The 18,607-nt window shown below is 48.7% G+C and overlaps 1 protein-coding gene across 1 annotated transcript; it reads left to right on the top strand.

Moving 5' to 3' along the window:
* Positions 1–5,478: 5,478 nt before the first annotated feature.
* Positions 5,479–10,350, top strand: LOC128277614 (alkaline phosphatase 4-like). Its single transcript, XM_053016094.1, has 3 exons — positions 5,479–5,860; positions 8,416–9,552; positions 9,634–10,350. The coding sequence occupies exons 1-3, from the start codon at positions 5,728–5,730 to the stop codon at positions 10,113–10,115; spliced, it is 1,752 nt and encodes a 583-aa protein (XP_052872054.1). The 5' UTR covers positions 5,479–5,727; the 3' UTR covers positions 10,116–10,350.
* Positions 10,351–18,607: the final 8,257 nt, after the last annotated feature.

The raw sequence follows: 18,607 nt of genomic DNA, 5'->3' as shown, positions 1-18,607 counted from the left end.
GGGGCCTCGGATGAGCAGGACCCAAGCCCGATGAAAATTCAATTACAGGCCTTTAGCCAGGCATTAAAGCGTTTAATGAGGCGTAAGGCGGCGGAAAATCTCGCCGTCGGGACTCACAAAAAGTACCTGCCACCGAGACAACCGACGCATCGTCGCCAAGGACGGCTCCATTCAATCAGAACGCAATATCTCCCGAGTTTCCTTTGCGAGGCGCAACACCGTTACACAACAGCGCGACGAAGTTACTTATCGGACGATTTTATTCCCAAAATTATTCGTAAATTATGGCGGCTTGTCGGTCCGGAGCGGAAATCAGGACCCGGCCGCACGGCCGTTGATTAAATCGCGATATGATCGGAAATTTAATTAAATCAACAACATTCGGCTCGCCGGCGACAAAGACGCGTGGCTTCGATGGCGGTGAAGGTGATGGCGCTTGGGTGAGGTGATTATCGGGCCCGATAAAGTGCCGTTAACAGTCCTGGCCCCCATCGTCCCCGTCGATCGATTCCGGATTGTTTCCGTACCGCCATTTTGTGGCCGTGAGGCCAGAGACTCATCATAACCGAAGGCGTGGGCCGTGGGCGTCAGGACTGTAGCATCCCGGGCATAGTCCTGGACGCCCCCGGAGAAACCGGGCAGTGTCGGCGCCGTGGAGGGTCGGCGGTTGGGTGGTATGGTTTTCTAATTAAAACGGAAACATATCCCGCCGCTCCGTCCGTCCGTCCGTCCACTGGCTGTGAGGAGTCGCTCTGAGGGCGATCGTAAATCTTGCCGAGAGCCACGGGTTGGCTGGCTGGCTGATGATGCCGCCGAGAGGTCGGCGTAATAGAGCTGCGCCGCGAAACAGCTTCTTGAGTTCCGGTTCGGAAGTGGAACGTGGCCACCCAACCGAGACACACACACACTGGCCCACCCATATGCCGGCCATTTTGCGGTGCGGATGCTAAATCAATTATCGAGCCTCTGCAGCGGGAAGCAAGCCTCGGTGGCTTGCTTCGGCTTGCTTCATCCGTCGACCGGCGGAGTATGACGAGCCGGAACGGCGAAGGATGTGTCTTTTTCCTGACGGTTTCCGCTTATTGGAATTTATTTATTTACCCACCGTCGTGAGAAATTGGATCGCCGATCGCCGTGGCAGGTGGTATCTTATTAATTAGAGGGGGCTTACGAGCTGGCTACTGTTACTTTGCACGTAATTGAATCGCAAGCCAGCGTAAGTCAATCAAAACCTTCTAATAAAACCGGTTTTAATTAAGAACATCTTTTGTCAAAATTAAAATAATCACCCGAGGGACTTTATGGAATTATGGTGTTATGCTTTCACTATTTAATGAAAAGTGTTTGGCATATTGTCAGTAAATTACACCTAAATTATCTGATTGCGTCGTACAATCTTACAAGGTAAAAGCAGCAATTACTATTTAAAATAAATCACTTCATTGGCCATATATTAAACTGTCAAAATAGTTTGATTACAAATACTGATTTGATCTTGCCGTCTAAAACACGTTCTCGATTTCCCATTTCACAAACTGCAACACGTATATACGGCCAAAGAGATTAAAAATTATTTTTAAAAGAATTGTTCTAAGTAACTAGCTAACAATGAATGAGAGTAGTAACAATCAGACACATCGCAACAAGACTTGTAAAAAATAAAGCCACTGAAAAGTTAAAAAGGATTCAGCCAAAAGCTCAACTACTAGAGTAGAGTGAGCACCGTATCCACTCCGGTCATGTGTGACAGTTTGCTATTCAGTAGGTAAAACTTACCACTTATCACTGCGTGGAATAATGTCCGAACAGTCGTGCTCTGGAAAAGCTTATTAAAAAGCAAGCGTGGTAAGAAAATACAAAAAACGAATACTAATTGAAATTAACATCAATTCTTGGCCAGACAACAATGTAACAAGAGATCCTCCTGTTACATGGACAAGCAGCAGTTGGTAAACTTCCTTTGGATTGTGTTGTTAAAACACAGCCCTAGTCAACTGCAATTGCACATCTATTTTTACGAGCCCGAGTCGTGTACACTATTGCTTTGTAAATTGCCGACCTGTCATTTCCTCGCTGCACCGTTAGACTTGCTGCACGCAAGATGCATTCACGTGCAATTGAAGTCGAATGCTTCCGATACGAAGCCGGCTTATCACTTTTACCTCATTAGACAATCACGAGAGCGCCATAAAAAGCTAGGCCCAGTGTCAGGCCTTTAACCATGATCTTGTCCAGCTCACAGCTCGCGGTCTTGATCTTGTCATCTGATTCATAAAACTCGGCACAAACTGGCCGCCAATTAGCTGCGACCTCCTAATGTGTGACTATCTCGCCTCTCGCCTATAAAACCGAAAGCCCCCTCCGATCATCAAACGAGGCGGGCAAACAGATGAGTTCTGGGCACGGCCGCTTTGCTGATAGCCGCATCAGACGATCCCGAGACTCCCGAGAAAAACATTACAACATACCGCTCACGTGCGCGGGTAAACAGTGCCAAGACTGCACTATCATCGTCAACGTCACTCAAGACGCGAACGCTGGTTTCCACGTGTCGAGCACGCCGAATCGTAGCTCGTAGCATAAAGGAATCGGAGGCCATCATAATTTCATCATGTGGCACTTGCTGGGTGCTCTGTCAAAACACATGACCTCCGGCATGAACTCCGATTACGACTAAATCGGAATGCCTGGACTAAATAGCCCCGGACTGGCCAAATATGTCCAAATAGTATTTAAGGATCTAATTTTGTTGAACTACTTTGAATCTAATGAAACTCCTAATTGGAAACTTCGGTTTGGTTTGTGCATCATTGATCACTACGGTGCAGATCAATACGTCAACTGTGACGCACGATTGATCCAGCAAATGTCAGCACCATCCTCGCTGTGCACAAGCCCAAACAAGCTCCATAAATTCTCCAAACGGTGCCGGGTGGGCCTAGTCAAGACGAAAGTGATGAGTCTCTTCAAGGTGCAATAAACCCAACTCTGCGCCGGGTTGGGATGATGAACGCTTCGCAACGACACTGCCCCAGCTCCCAGCCGATATGAGACAGTCAGAGCAATGCACATTCCACCTGAATTGCCCGTCTTCGCGGCCGTCGTCGCGTGTTAATCGCGTGACCAACTTGTGGACGGAGCTCACGCCAGACACATGAGAGCTTAAGTCGGCGGCACGGCGGCACTAATTAGCAACCAGGATTTATCGGAACTTCGGAGTCCGATGAAAGGGCAGGCCAATTCGGACGATAACAAAGCGATTCATAGACCGGCATCTTATCTACAAAGTGTTTCTATTGTTGACAGAGCGTCCAGGTAATCGGATTTTTTTTAATGGACCCAAAAGCCCAGTAATACGGTCGTTGTTGTCTCTATACGACAGATTTTTAACTTAATCCGGAGATGCTCTCTATTGCCTTCTCGTCAACATACTCCTTACCGCGCTCGGCCAGCATCCCATCTCACGGTCAGCGGTCTCACGAAACAATAGACACCGCCCGTGCCTTTCGCACTGCTATAGCCCCATAAAACCCTCATTACGGCGGTAAACCTCGCCGCATCCATCATGCGCCAAGAAACTGCAGCGCCATAGTTTGGCGGGTCTTCCCGGGCTCGGTTGCATGTGGTGTGTAATAAACGCTGGAAACGCCTGCTAATTTGCCTTGTCGGGTGCATCCCCTGAGAACCGTAGCCATCAATATTCTAATCACGTTCCGGGGACAAACAAGTGCCCCGAAAGCCGCTTCTTACTGACGCAAAGGCCGACCCGGTGCGACGGTGGGGTGGGAAAGCATGTTCCTCTAGCAAACGAACAAACCGAGTGCACGCACGGACACGTGCATTACAATCTTCACTGTTAGCACCGGTACTCGTACCGCTTCCAACTACTCATCTCTTTTTCCTCACATGCTGGTGATTTCGTGTTCGGGTACATCTGTCCGTTGGCTGTCAAAATCCCGCGCAGCTACCGATCCCGTTACGGAGTGCACCGATCGGAGCACAATATTTTCCACAAACGGTGACGTCACATTGACGGCTCGTCTTGGCTCAACCGATCGGCGCCCGGACCTAATGACACGCATCGAGATCGCAAGATCCGCGGCGGTTCGGCTCTGTTCGGCTCGGACCGGTTCAAGCCGCGTCGCTGTCTGTTTGTCCCCGGACCTTTGCCGGACGGGTCCAGGCTGTGTCATTGCCGGGCCATGCGCCACTGCCACTCAAGGGAAAGCACACGGGTGCTGCATAAAAATAGAACCACCAAAAAGGCCTTCGCTCACGCGTCAGTAGCACGTTCGGTACACGAAAACACATTAACCACGATAAAAAGCGATCAAGCACTATGATGATTGCGCTTGGGGACACTGTTCGAGCAGACATTGCGCTGTTTTTGGCACCACGACCACCCGGAGAACCCGGTTTTTATTGAGAAACACATAAAACAATCGGTTTAATGGTTGACAACGCAGTCGTGGATTCGCAAGCCGAAAAGTTTCGGCCTCGCTATCGGTCAAAGGTGTCAATTGGGTTATTATGGCTGGCCATTCGACAGCACGTTCGACGATAAATAGAAAGTTGGAGCTTAGGTTCCAGCAATACCGAAACAACAAAACAGATGTCAGCAAGTGGATGCTAACACATGGGCTAACAAGTCTCGAGATTAAGAAATGCGTTGTTTTTTGTTCAAAATTTGTAGAACACTTTTGTAGAACGATTTATCTTTTGCCTCAAAATAGGCCTCAGTTTCATCAAGCATATGCCATCTATGTGTTAGGCTCGGGACTTTTCAGCCCATGTGTTAGATTTCAGCTCTCAATCCAGCGCCAGCACCAGCCAAAACAGGATGAAAGTGGCATCTTGCAGGCAGCATTCGGAAGCTTCCGTTCCGTTCGATCGACCTTGAGCAGCTGCGCTCTTATCAGCCAGCTGTTCTCGCTCTGTCTCTCTCTATCGCTCTCTTTCTCCATTGGCTGATCGATCCCAGAACGACGCGCCGGCCGACGATCAACAATCAGCTGTAAATAGAGAGCCCTGTGTCTGTGGCTGACATTTATAGAATCGAAACGAGGCTCCAAGGGGGCCGTAATCAGACGTAACGCCCGCAATCGTGTCGCACACGTGAGCCGATTCCTAACCCGCGCAGTGATCAGTCAGTCGGCGAAAGAGAAAGATAACGCGTGTGCGAGTGAGAGAGTGAATCAAAGTCTTAGTTGCCGAACAGGGAACGAAACTTTGCCGACGAGGCATGCATCGATCGAGCCTCACTATCTCGATCGCTCCGTCTCTCTCTCTGTCTGTACGCAATCTACCCGATAAACACCCCCTTCCTGCCGTCGCAGTCGGACCATACCAACCTACTAGCTGGCCAGCTGGTCGACCCAAACCTATCGGCCCTCGGCGTAGTGTTTTCAGTATTTAAGCACGATCGGCTCGGTGAAGGTCAGCAGACGGCATTCGTCGACGTCGATCGTCGCCGGCGCTGACGATCAGCAGGGAGAGACAGCGAAAGTGTCGTGTCGGCCGCCAGTGTCCGGTCCCAGTAGTAGTGAATCGGTTCCGTGCGTGTGTAATTGCCAAAATTCACGACCCACGATGGCTTACTAGTCTAGTACCTCGCATGGTGGCCAAGTTCTCCGTTTCCGCGCCAGATCCAAAACCCGATCAGAGATTGTGACCATCGGTTCGAACCGGGCGCGCCTACTGTTGCTTAGCCGCTGGCCTACATTCCCAATGGCGACCAACGGAAGGTTCGCAGCACCGAGCCGGTGCCAGTTATTGCTGCTAAGTGGCCTATTGTTCGCCGTAATCTGTGATATTGATCGTGTGCGGGGAGCTTCCGTCTACAGATCGCCTAATCTCGACGGTAGGTACGCTCGGTACGGCCACCGACGCAACGATCGCGGATGCAATTTCGGTTTCCAAAATTGGCGACCATTGCCGAATCCGAAACGATCGACTGCTGATCGAGGAATGTGGGTTACTTGGGACAGTCTATCAGGTCGAAAAGTCAAAAATCATTTTTTTCTTAAGGAAATCGCATGTTTATTGTATTGATATGAACAGCTCTATTTTATTCAAAGTATGTGCCGTCGCTAGCACTACATTTCTCCCATCTCTCTAGTAATTTTTGAATGTCATGCCGAACGGTTGTACTAACGGTTTTACCAGGGTTTAGAAGCTTGTGGTATACCACACCCTTCTGGTCGCATCGGTAACACAGCATTGTATTTTTGCCGAATCGATCTGGTTTCGCAGTCGAACATGATGGTTTTCCCGCACTGATCCATGTTGTTTTCTTCTTAGGATTCTCTAAATGTATCCACTTTCCATGCCCAATCACCCAAATGATGGAGAAGTGACTTCTTTTCGTACCTGGCGAGCAAAATTTCGTGTTTGGTTTTTCGGTTTTCCTGCTCTCTTGCATTCAGTTCACTTTCCAATCATCTTGATCTTCCAAGGCCTTCACACGTAGGGATATGGCCTATTGGGACACATTTGGCCGATCCACGAGTTGTTGTTGCGTTTGTGTGTCATTTTCGTGCAAAAGTTCTTTTAGTTCAGCGTCCTCAAACTTTTTTGGAGTCCCCCTGCGCTTTTTTCTTATTAAGTCAAAATTGCCATGTTTAATTTTTCTAAACCACTCAAAGCACTACGATCTTCCAAGAGCACCATCACCGTAAACTTCGACAAGCATTTGATGCGATTCTTTTGCCGTTTTCTTCAGCAGATGGGAGAAAACCAATAATGAGTTGAAATCCTTTGCCGGTTTTGGCAACTGGCAAGATAATGTTGCCAAAACTACATAATGAGGAGGACCAAATTGATAACTGGAGCCATCTGTTTTCACAATTCAGTTTTCGGCTTTTAGACCTGGTAAGTGCGCATTGCAGTGACACCACTGTTCGCCTATTGGTACAGCTGCCTGGCTAGGTGGGTGCGAACGCGACAAAAAACGACTTGAAAACGTGGCGATCAAAACAATTGTTTGATCAATTTTTATTTTTGTCAAAACACCAGGGTTTCGCGTAACAGAGAGAGTCAGCTAGCAAATGAAAGCTAATTTGATGGGTACTTTTTAGATTTTTATGTAAAGGCAAAATTGGGAACCGATTGTCGATTGCCATTTAAATTACTTCCATTTTGTATGCAAAAATGTTTTGACAAGAATTGTATTTGATTCTGAACACCAGACGGCCGAGCTAGTGAACAATGGAATAGATGGCCGTTTTTTGCTGCCCCTTACCTCTTGCGGCGCAAAATCGCGGCCATTGTGCACGGCCATGACGTTGCCACCAGCACACCACGGGCTCTAGTTAGGTTGTTCCTCCACTTTCACGGTTGCACGGTTCACGGTGTTAGGAGAGCTGTTTTTTTCTTCTAACACCAGCTCACTTGAGATTTTCTCGGTCATGGTTCTGCGCTATCGACATCGATTCGGTGCACTGTTGAGGGTTACGTCGGATGCATGCAAATTCGCCCTCGATTCGGGGACCGATTGACGCAGTCTGTCTGTTGGTCCCAAAATGGACAATTAATCAACAGTGTTTCAGTGTCAGTCTTGAAAGGTGCTCTGTATCAACTTCTTTCTTTCCAATAGAAAAAACAACTAACCCCATCTACGATTAAGATTACATTCCACCATCAGCCAATAGTCCGCCGGTGCCAAAGATCTCCCCTCGCCCTATCTCGGTCCACTTGCAATTATTTCACAAATAATTACACAGCATGCAACACCCCAGCCGGTGGTGATGGTGCAACTGCCGATTGCATAACTCTCTCTCTCCTGGGTCCAGCTGCCCCACAAGTGTCGCCTTCCGATCGGATTCGTTCCGCTGCACGTGCTTGCTGGCCTGAGGATACGGGGTCGAATCAGTTACGGGGACACGAGACGCGATTGATGCTGGCAGCGGGAAATGGAGCTATTTATAGAATTTATGCTGAAGCCGTTGAAGCTTCAGCAACCGGTCCCGGGACCGGTTTTGGGAGAAAAGTTTAGATACCTAGGCTTAAGACCCTCGATGTATTGCGCTGTGCACACTGACACTAAACATGATTTGTAGCAGTGAGTTGGACATTTATCAACCAGTCATCATCAATTGGTTGCAGCATAAATTAACGTACGCGGTTCGATTACGTTGTCAACTGCATTTAGCCTTGTTTACAACGGGCGGTGGCTCGTTCACTCGCCGATTAAGATTTTCTGCAGCTTATTGAGGACTAATTGACGCTTGTCTTGAAGCTCATATTTTCAATCGAGGCTTATAAAAGTTGTGATCTTGCAAGTGGAAATTATTATCAGTTCGGTTGTTCGAGCCTTTCGATCATCTATCAAAGTTCCCAGTTCCATCCATTTAATTTGACCAACTCCCCATGCTCCACAAGGTACTGGATTACAAGTCTCGATTCGCTGTTTTTCAGATGCCCGCCACTGGCGACGACAGGCGGAAACCTACCTCAAGCAGGTACTGTCGTACGACGAGAATCGTCGTATGATGCCGTCGAGCGCCAGGAACGTCATCATTTTCGTCGGTGACGGCATGGGCATCGCGTCGCTGTCCACCGGGCGCATCTACAAGGGCCAACGGGCGGGCCGGTCGGGCGAGGAGGAGCAGCTCAGCTTCGACAGCTTCCCCAATACGGGCCTGTCGAAAACGTACAACACGGACCGGCAGGTACCGGACTCGGCCGGTACGGCCACCGCGATGTTTAGCGGCGTTAAAACGCGCTACGGAGTGGTCGGCGTCGACTACACCATCACCGAGACGAACCTGGAGGCAGCGAAAGTGTCCTCGTTCATGGAGTGGGCCCAGGCGGAGGGCAAGCGGACCGGCGTGGTGACCACAACGCGCATAACACACGCCACGCCGGCCGCCTGCTACGCGCACACCATCAACCGGAACTACGAGTGTGGCGCCAAGGTGCCGGTGAACCTGAAAACTCGCCTCAAGGACATCGCCCGCCAGCTGGTGGAAGACGCACCGGGGCGCCACATGAACGTGCTGCTGGGAGGCGGCCGCAACTGTTTCGGGGCACCCGTCCCGACGCACCTCAAGTCGGAGCACCGCTTCCAGGGCGCGATGGAGAAGACGTGCCTCCGGAACGATGGCCGCAACCTGGTGGACGAGTGGCGCCAGCTAAAGAACGGCACCCGGGCCGAGTACGCTTGGAAGACGTCCGACCTGAGGGCGGTCGATCTGGATCGGGTCGACCATCTGCTGGGTCTGTTCGCTGACGATCACATGAGCTACGACACGGTGCGGAACCGAGCGGAGGATGGCGAACCGTCGCTCAGTGAGATGACCGCCGCGGCCATCCGGGTCCTGCGACGCCCGGACAGTGCCGGGTTCGTGCTGATGGTCGAAGGTGGACGCATAGACCATGCGCACCACCAGAACCACGCTCACCTGGCGCTGGCCGAGGTGGTCGAGCTGGACCGGGCAGTCGAGACGGCGCTCAAGATGGTCGACCTGGACGATACGCTCGTCCTGGTGACGGCGGACCACTCGCACGCGATGACCTTCAACGGGTACCCGGACCGTGGGAACGACATTTTGGGTTAGTGATCAAATCCCAAGCCTCATTTCCCAATTTGGACCCCATTACTCACTGACTACCGCCATGTTTGCTTGCCAACAGGTTTCGGTAATCGGCCGAACGCCACACCGTACGAAACCATAACCTACGCCAACGGGCCCGGGTTCCTGCAGCATCGCTGGAACGACACGCTGCTGTCGGCGGAATCGGCACCCGACTGGGGTACCTGGGTGAAGGTGGGCCAGCTGAATCGCTCCGAGATCACCTACCGGCATCTGGCCGCGTTCCCGTTGGGTGACGAGACGCACGGTGGCGAAGATGTGGCCGTGTTCGCGGCAGGCCCCGGGGCCAGCCTCGTCCGGGGTACGTTCGAGCAGAGCTACATCGCGTACGTCATGAGCTACGCCGGCTGTATGGGTCCGGCCAAGCGGCTGAATGTGGCCTGCGACGACGACTTCCGGGCCGAGGGCACCAAAACTTCGGCCGCGAGTCGAAGCGTCTGGTGGTGGTGCGACTGGATCCGGGCCATCAGTATTGCGCTAGTCAGCCTGTACGGCACCGTCGGACGGTTCGGTGGGTTGTGAAAGTTGTTTTAACGACGTGTGTACATTTTGTAAAGTAACGTTACCACCGCTTCCCCGAAAATGTGTAAAGTTTACTGTTATTCAAGTTGTTGGTTATGAGTTAAGCGAGGCGAGGCGAAGACGAATGAAGGCGAATTTTGCTCAACAAATATGTATGCTTGGTTGATCGAGAAAATTGAGAAATTGGCCGATCCCGTTCGAACGACTCCGCGATTTACTGTTCCAGAGTTTCAATCTAAACACGTCTTCAACTAGTTTTAACTTCATGTGGTTCACTGGCTACCGTGGATCAATTTGTTGCTCATTTTAGAAAAGGAAGATAAGCCTTATCGAGTGTCAGCAAAGTGAAGCTTTACGACTGACGGCACTTTTCTTCAACTGTCATCTTCAACATCCTTTCGAAGACATCTTCTGTCAAAGCAAGGACACAGCAAAATGTTGTGTTGAACAAAGCTTAGCATTCTTACTTTCAATAAACAATAAGGTGCTGCTCACAATATCCACAACGCGCCGCGGAGCCACCCAGTTGAGGAGAGTTACCATACGAGTAGCTCACAAAAGCTGTTCCCCCATTTGTTACAAACTATGCTCCATAAATTAGTTGCTAGGTAGTGCAACGGCAACGGTAATGCGTATACGAAGCTACACGTGCCACAGATGCACATAGACCGACCGTGGCACTCGGGAGGTGTATCCGTCTTTTTAAGAAATGAAACATACATAACAGCTTAAGCTGACGATGATAAGGTGTGATAATACACTGGCATAATGCGCGCCAGTCGTGGGTGCATCTCTGTTCCTTGACAGAAACGCATTGTTCCAACCCGGTGCTGGGAAGGTATGCACCGTCATGAACCACCTGCCATCATTCTCGCAACACGGTTCAGAAGATATGCTCTCAGCTCTCTACGTGAACCCATCATCGCCTGCCGGCTGACGGCGAACCATGCCAACTTTTCACATCAACAAACGCAACAACATGGCGGTAGCCAGGCATTAAATTGGGATTTACAGCGGATGAGCGGTCCAAGAAGACCTATCAAAGCGTATTCGAACCATAACTGAACCCATTACAGTCTGGCTCCAGAGTCTGTTACTCAAACACACCGAACTAGCCAGCCTAGTTGCACTCGAACGCTGAAGTATCGTATTAGATGCACTCCCGACCAGGATTCACTCTCGGCCAGCATTAGCCTGATGGGTTGTGAAATTGCAAATAATCCACCTCCCGTAGCGTTTTTGTTTTGCAGTCCACTTTCGCCGAGAGGCCGAGAGCTTATGTTTTGCATCAGATTTACTCAGCACAAGTATGTAGTTGTTTGAATTGCACTCCACGGCCGCCATAGAACTCCGTGGGGCATTAGTTATAATTAAGCAAATACCGCGGAAGATTCCAGGAACGATGACCAGGGCCGGCCAGCTGTGCACAACAGCGCTTCACGGAACCCAGAGGGTCAGGTCTTCAGCCTGAATGCAATTAATTTTGCCACAAGATTCGCTAGATATTGAAGCCTTTCGGAACGCAATTTTACTTCACGTGGAACCTTCTCAAACTTCGTCGCCAAGTTTGTTTCGTCATCGTTGGTGTAAGCGCTTGGAATCCCCGATATCGATAATCGTTTCGACGATGTTTATGTCAAGGGTTTTGCTGGGCAGCCGTGGACCCGGTGTCCAGTAATGGAAAACGATGGGAAAAAGGTCTGTGGTCCAACACCGGGTTTCCTGGGCTGATCCCCTCTTCAATCTGATCCGCATAACTTCCCGCGCACCCGGACCAATTATTTTTCCAACGCGTATAAAGATTTACCTTAGATCTGCATGGTGGCTTGCTAAATGGCCGATCGTTAGCACCGAGAAATGGAGTCCACGGCCAGATTGGTGATTTTATCTGATGTTCCTTCGGTAATGCGGTCTTCGAGTATCGAAGCATTGTTACCGAAAGTTGCGTACCACCCCCGTGGGGGGAACCGCTGGCCACACTCGCGGTAGCTGCCCACTGCAAGCAGGTTTATATTTTGGCCCCAAATGGTGATTAGAATCCCGTCCGGAACCCCGAACCGGAATGGACTCCGAATTCGATTTCGTTTATAGCAATCGAAAACCATTGGCCCCATTTTCGGTAACAGCCATTTAGGCTCCACACCCAGCGCGACGCCGGTTCGTTCCACCGTTTTGTCCTAGGCAACGGTGAAGCTCTGAACGTTCCGATTTGGGGCGACGGGCGCTTTTTTACGTTCATACTCTACCATTTAACGTTCCAATAGCCAATTCAAGTACCTTGCGTTAATGGCGCACGCAATCATAACGATTTAGTTTCGATGCCCCAAACCAACGGAACGTTTGCGTACATTTCCATATCCATTTTTCGTTACAAACAAAATCACGGTGATTGATTCCAGTTTTCCACGCCGGGCTCGGGACGGGCCGGTTACGGGCTGTGTCACACACACACGCTTTGAAGCCTCAAAGGACGCAATAGTGTTCGAGAGTTTAACTTAATCGATTCACATTGCATGAGAACCGTATGCTTGGGCTTCGATTGTTATATGCAAAACTAGAAGTTAGGTGAACTATTTTTTAAAGTATCGTTTAATACTTTGAACGCCTTTATTATTGCAATCTCTGAAATTATATTAGCTCTGAAGCATACATGTTATCAAACAAAATCCTATTTTATAAATAAACTATGATAGTAATGCAACATGCCTTAAATATTTAGGCAAAATTTTCCTCAAGTGTTTACATAAGTGATGCACAAACTTTCTTCTTGCAGCGTTAAAACCATTTTTATAAACACATCCAGTCACCGTTCAAACAAGCGTCACATTAAACAATTAGTACACGATACAAAATTTGTGCTTAAAATCAAAACTGTATTTTAAAAACATGTAAAAATATCGTGAATAATGTTATTTTACATTGTGTGATCAATACTAACATTTATTACACTGCCAAATATTATTACCATCCATCTATTCTTTATCACAGTCGTGTAAATAATCTTAGTGAGTTTGAGTAAATAGTGTTTAATTAATTATGATGTTTCTTCAGCTATCAGTAATTCCTCTAAGCTCATAATAGAAAATGAAGAATTACGTGTACGATACGACAATGAAAACACTAATCACCCACCGTTGATGTACTAATCAGCGGAATGTACTTTGGAACAATACAAGAATGAACTGAAGGAACTTTCGCAAAACAGCGCATCCTGATGCTCTATTATGCAAACAAACCCACAAAAAAACAATAGACCTTTATCACTGTGTCACTCCTGTTTCACCTTTTTTGCCCCACAAGCTCACACCGTAGCATGCAAAAAGCAACTCGTGCGATGTGCAACAATGGACCGCAACCACACCGGCCATTGGTGGTCAGCCAGCGGCCGGAAGTGAGTATTGCGAAGAGAAATGTTCGCCCCAAAACAAAACAGCGCGAGGAGGCGCGTTAGCCATCCGCGGTAGGCGGTCAGTGATTGAAGGGATGCATATTAAAATGGTGGCATCAACATCACACACACACACCGACACACACACACCGGCACACCGGCACACGATGGAATCAATTGTGCACCGGTGCATCACAGTGCAACACGCTTCGCTCACCTGCGGTTCGGTGCATCCCATTGGATGGTAGCGGCCGCAGCGGCAGCCTCGGTACCATAAAACATCTATTCTTTCGCTAGCCGGTCGGCAACTCCGCAAAGCCACTTCCGGTCGATCCTGGTCGATCGGTCGGTCAGCAAGCCAGCAAACCTCAACCCTCGCTCCGATCCGACTCGACTGACACGCGAGCGTGGCTTTCGAGCGAACCGGAGTGACGTGCGGAAAGTCAAAAAGACTCGTTCGCCACCGATTCTTTTTTCGTGCGGTTGATCCTGCCCCGGGCAGGACGAGGTACCACTTCCACATAATCCGTCAAACATATCGGACAAATGGACGCTCGTGAATGGTGCAGGCGGAAACACAATGAGACGAGTGAAACATGAATGTGAAGAATATGTTGTTTCACGGTGGACTCGCGGAATCTAGTGGTCGGAAAGGGAGCAAGAGAAAGAGAGATAGAGAATACGCTTTCGATGATGGTGTTGACTATGTATTTGCGGCCTCTGATTCTGCAATTGAGCACTGTTGGCTCTTCGTGCATGTTATGTGTAATTCAGACTTAAACTAAATGCTTTCAGAACTCATTTGTTTTAAATCCCGCAAACATAATTTACCCACATAATTGTTAAAATTTAGATTAAATTTCGGACTAAGAATTAAGCGGAACAGACGCAGCTCGACATGGTGCGTTCGCGTTAAAATCCTGTCGAAAGAAGACCGGTTTCGACAATATTTTCAATAGGGCTCCATGTTGTACATCGATCCACGATCCACATCCGTCCGCGGTTCAGCCGATCTTGAGTTATAAATATAAGTTATTAGTTATAAAATTGATTTCTTGAGTTCTTAGTTATAAAATTATAAATGGAGCATTCGCTAAACTTACATTAGTAACATAACATTAAAATCGTATTTACGAAAAACTCCGAGAAACGGCTATAAACGCCCCAGGTGAGCTAGAAGGAGGCGCATGGTCACTCATGCGCCCGGCGTTCCATGACGCCCTTTTACCAAAGCTGATTGCAAGTACCTGTACCCAATTACAGCATCATCAGCATCATCGAAACCAGTATAGTAATAATTTAGCAAACACTTCTGAAAGCCACGATCCTCCTTGACGGTCGGTATGTTTGTTCTGTCGGGTTGGAAAAATGAAAAGCACAATCTTCACCGAAACTGTTTGATCACTTTGACGGTCCGGCTCTGACAACTGTTTGCTGCCTGCCAAAACACAGCCCCCAGCCTCTGTCAATTAATTAATAAAAAGCCAAACTTTTGTCCCACGCCTTATCCTGGTATACCATCGAAAAGACCGCAAGCATTTAACTAACACTTGACGACCCTTACCTGTGTGCACGGTGTGGGGGTGTGTGTGTTTGTGCGTGCTTCACCCCATTAGGAAAACATTTCATTTAATTGAAAAAGAACCCCACAGCAAAGGATGGCGGACGAAGACGGGCGGGACGAGTGAGAGTAGCAGCCACAACAAACACACCTTCAGAGAAGACGTTCCACTTTTGACCGATCCCAAACGCCAGGCTGGTTCCTGGCAAATCTGGGGCCAACCGACCGAGCCCAGTCTCTCGGCTGCACACGGTACACAGGAGCCGAGGTCAGCAACTCGGTTCCAAAAACCACCCGGGTGCCCGGTGGTATGAGCCATTGCACGGCAGAAGATGTCCTTTTCTGGGGTCTCCTCAAGAATCCCGACCGAAACTGTGGGAGCTTTGATTTTATCGATGGCCGTGCCCACGTGTGTACGGGGCCAAGCAATATTTGCTTAAGTATTTCAATTTTCCTGAAACGCACACTAAATTGGACAGTTGAAATTGGCCACTTTAGACACATCCTAGTGATACCGTGCGGGGCGGTGAGCTGTAGTCAAACAACAATGCCGGGCCGGGCTGTGCGGAAGGTATCCACAAAAGGGCCACAGGTTTTGGACCGTTAGTTTTTCGAACGAGAAACGAGGCAGGGCACGTGTGCAAACGAGACGTTTTGCCACACATCACACAGCAAATTATAATTTAAAACTTCTGGTGCGCTCCATGAGGGTCACACGGAGTACAACCGAGAAAGAGAGAGAGAGAGAGTTTCCTTAACAATTTTACGGTTTTTTATTTAAACAAAGATCATATGCAGAGGCGTTTTTGATAACCCCCCAAGGGACTTAAGAATATCTTAAATAGAAGTTGAATTAATCTAATTTTCAATCGTTGCTAAACTTTAAGTCTTGAATACTCGTTTGTTAACTCGTTTGTTGAATACTTTGTAAGAAATTTAGGAAAAGTCATGAGATTATGTGATATGGTTTAGATTTACGTTTTTCTTCGCGCAAAGTAGAAATGAATGAAATGATAGTTCATGTTTCAATTATTTTCGGCTTTTACCAAGGAAAACTGTGCCAATACTGTGTTTATGATGATCCAATGTTAGATCCTTCAAACTTGCTTCAAAAGTACAATAATGTTTGATGATTTACATTTATCTCTATTATGTTTATAATTATTTGATCTGTATAATATGACAGAATCGGTGCAACAATTAACACTAAAATCTCAAGAAACGTGTAGTTCTGTTGCTGTCCGTGATCGTGGTTTTCAGTGGATCGTAACCTGTACACTATGAGAAGAGAACTACTACTTAGTAATACTTATGTGACAGTTTGGCATCATTCAAAAATAGGCTAATAAACGCAACGCAGTCAAATAATGGTTAAAAATCCACTGTTCGGACCATGTATTGTGTGACTCCAACTGTTGATTTCTACCGAAACCTGCTTAATTTATTTAATTAACTTCCCGAAACCCGTTTCGAAAAGCTTTTTTCGTTGAAAACCCGAACAACTACTAGTTAGAAAGAATGATCATTTAAGTTGTGACAGATTGACAGTGATACGACGATACCGATAACGTGATAAAACGTTGCCGAACAGTAAAGATGAAAGGATCCCCAATTAGTATTTCTTTTAAGCTTCAAAAATCACTTTAAAAAATGTAATTAAACCCCCGCCAATAGTCATATGGCAAAACATCTTTGAGCTTCCCAAGTGCTGGCCAAATTATTCATCATCGTCCGCACCGATCGCGCCAAACTGCTTCAAATGATCGGAATGTTTGCTCATTGCGCTGTAATGAATGTAGTGTGTTTGGCTTTTCCACGACAGCTTGTCGCTGCCCCTACTGAAGCCTCGACATCATTGACTAGGATGAAGAAGTCAACCCAAGGTAAACCTAGGGTTCGGCAAGCGGCAAACCACCAAGAAGCAGTCGACCGAATTTCGGACACCAATGGCATGGCAACACAGCGCCATCGTCGTCGAGCAACCGGGAAACGTTCGCCACCGTTCGTCTCTGCGGTCGCTCCTGTACCTGTCGTAGTGGTGGTCCAAAAAAAGCCATCCTCAATTTGCCTCAATACTTTACAACGGCACGGCACGGCACAACTTGCAGCAACATGGCTCGAGTTGGGCGGAAACCCGTAACATCCTTCCTCCGGTGGTAATGCCATTCTGGGCGAAAATCCGTCACGCTGCCAGGTGAAATGTCCGCCAGCGCCTGTAAACTCCTAGCAAGCTGTAAGCCGCTTGCCGTGCGGTGCATCATATGCTATGTGGCCGGGCTAACGAAAGAATATGGGCCCCAAGTTGCACTCCCAGGAGTCAGGAGGGACAGGCATGATGGATTCTGGTAAGACCAGCCACCACCACCATATGCTAAGCAGTTCCCCAACGCCATGGTGAAAGAGAGAGGGAGAGAGCGTGAGCGAGAGGATAATCTATTATCGAACCCCATCCCGGTTTCGCCATCCCGGCTGGAAGCGCCGGGAAGGTGAATGTTTACCAAGGATTTCCATCCCAAAATCGGGCAACCAGATGAGTCGTTAACGGTGCTGGGGGGTTGACCGGGAAAATTATCACCTTATGTGTAAGCCAGACCTCCGCCAGGACCAGGACTGCACACAGCCTGTGGCCCCTCACAGCTGGCGAAAGGTAAGACGTGAGTCGCAGGGGCCAAGTTTATGGTGGTATCTCCCGTGAACCTCGTGGGCAGGACTTTTACACGTGGCTCGTTCGTTCGCTTGCTCTCGGTGTGACCGTAGTTTACGATCGGATGCTAATTAAAATTTTACGAACCAACGAACGACGTGTAGAGTCCTGGACCTGGTCTCGGTCCCGGTCTAGCCAGGGAGAACGAGATCCCCGTCGCCGCCAAACCGACGGTGAACGATGTTTTCTTAACCAGACATTAACCCGCAAATTGAAACGATAAATAACATTCTGGGCGTCGGCGTCGCCTTTTACAGGGCAGCTGTTTCCCTCGTCGGCGTCGTCGAGGTCCAAAAACCGGTGGTGACAGCCAGCATCACGGCACTCCGTATCGTCAGAAGGGTGCCGATCGTCAAACGAAAGGATTTTTCGTGTATTTTGAAACTAGTTTTTAGGAGGCGCACTTTCTTCGAGGCCGTATCCTTCAGCCCGTCGTCGTACGTGTAAGATGTCGTGTGGTACATGGCTTGACACGGCTACCCGCTCACCGACCGGCTTTTCGCACGATCGTCCTCTTCAAGCGAACAGCGTCCTGCAATTTGCGTACGAGAAATTAATTACGGCAAATGGCTACGAACGCGGCCGGCTTTACAGCACAGCACTCCGAGAGGTCCTCCGCACGGGCGGGATCGTCCCGTTAATGCCAGAGTGTTGCGATGTCAGTTTTCCACCTGACGTCTGCGGGTCTCCACAGCGTCCGTCACGTCGCCACGTTCGCTCGAGCGCCACAGGATTTACCGTAATTTGGATTCCATTAGCATCGCGTCGCGCCGCGTCGTTGTGCTAGGTTTAAATTAATTTGTAAAAATTAATTAAACTACACCGTGGGCGCCAATTTT

This window comes from Anopheles cruzii, chromosome 2 (assembly GCF_943734635.1).
Source record: "Anopheles cruzii chromosome 2, idAnoCruzAS_RS32_06, whole genome shotgun sequence".
NCBI classification, from domain to species: domain Eukaryota; kingdom Metazoa; phylum Arthropoda; class Insecta; order Diptera; family Culicidae; genus Anopheles; species Anopheles cruzii.
This window is presented reverse-complemented; position numbering and strand designations above follow the sequence as displayed.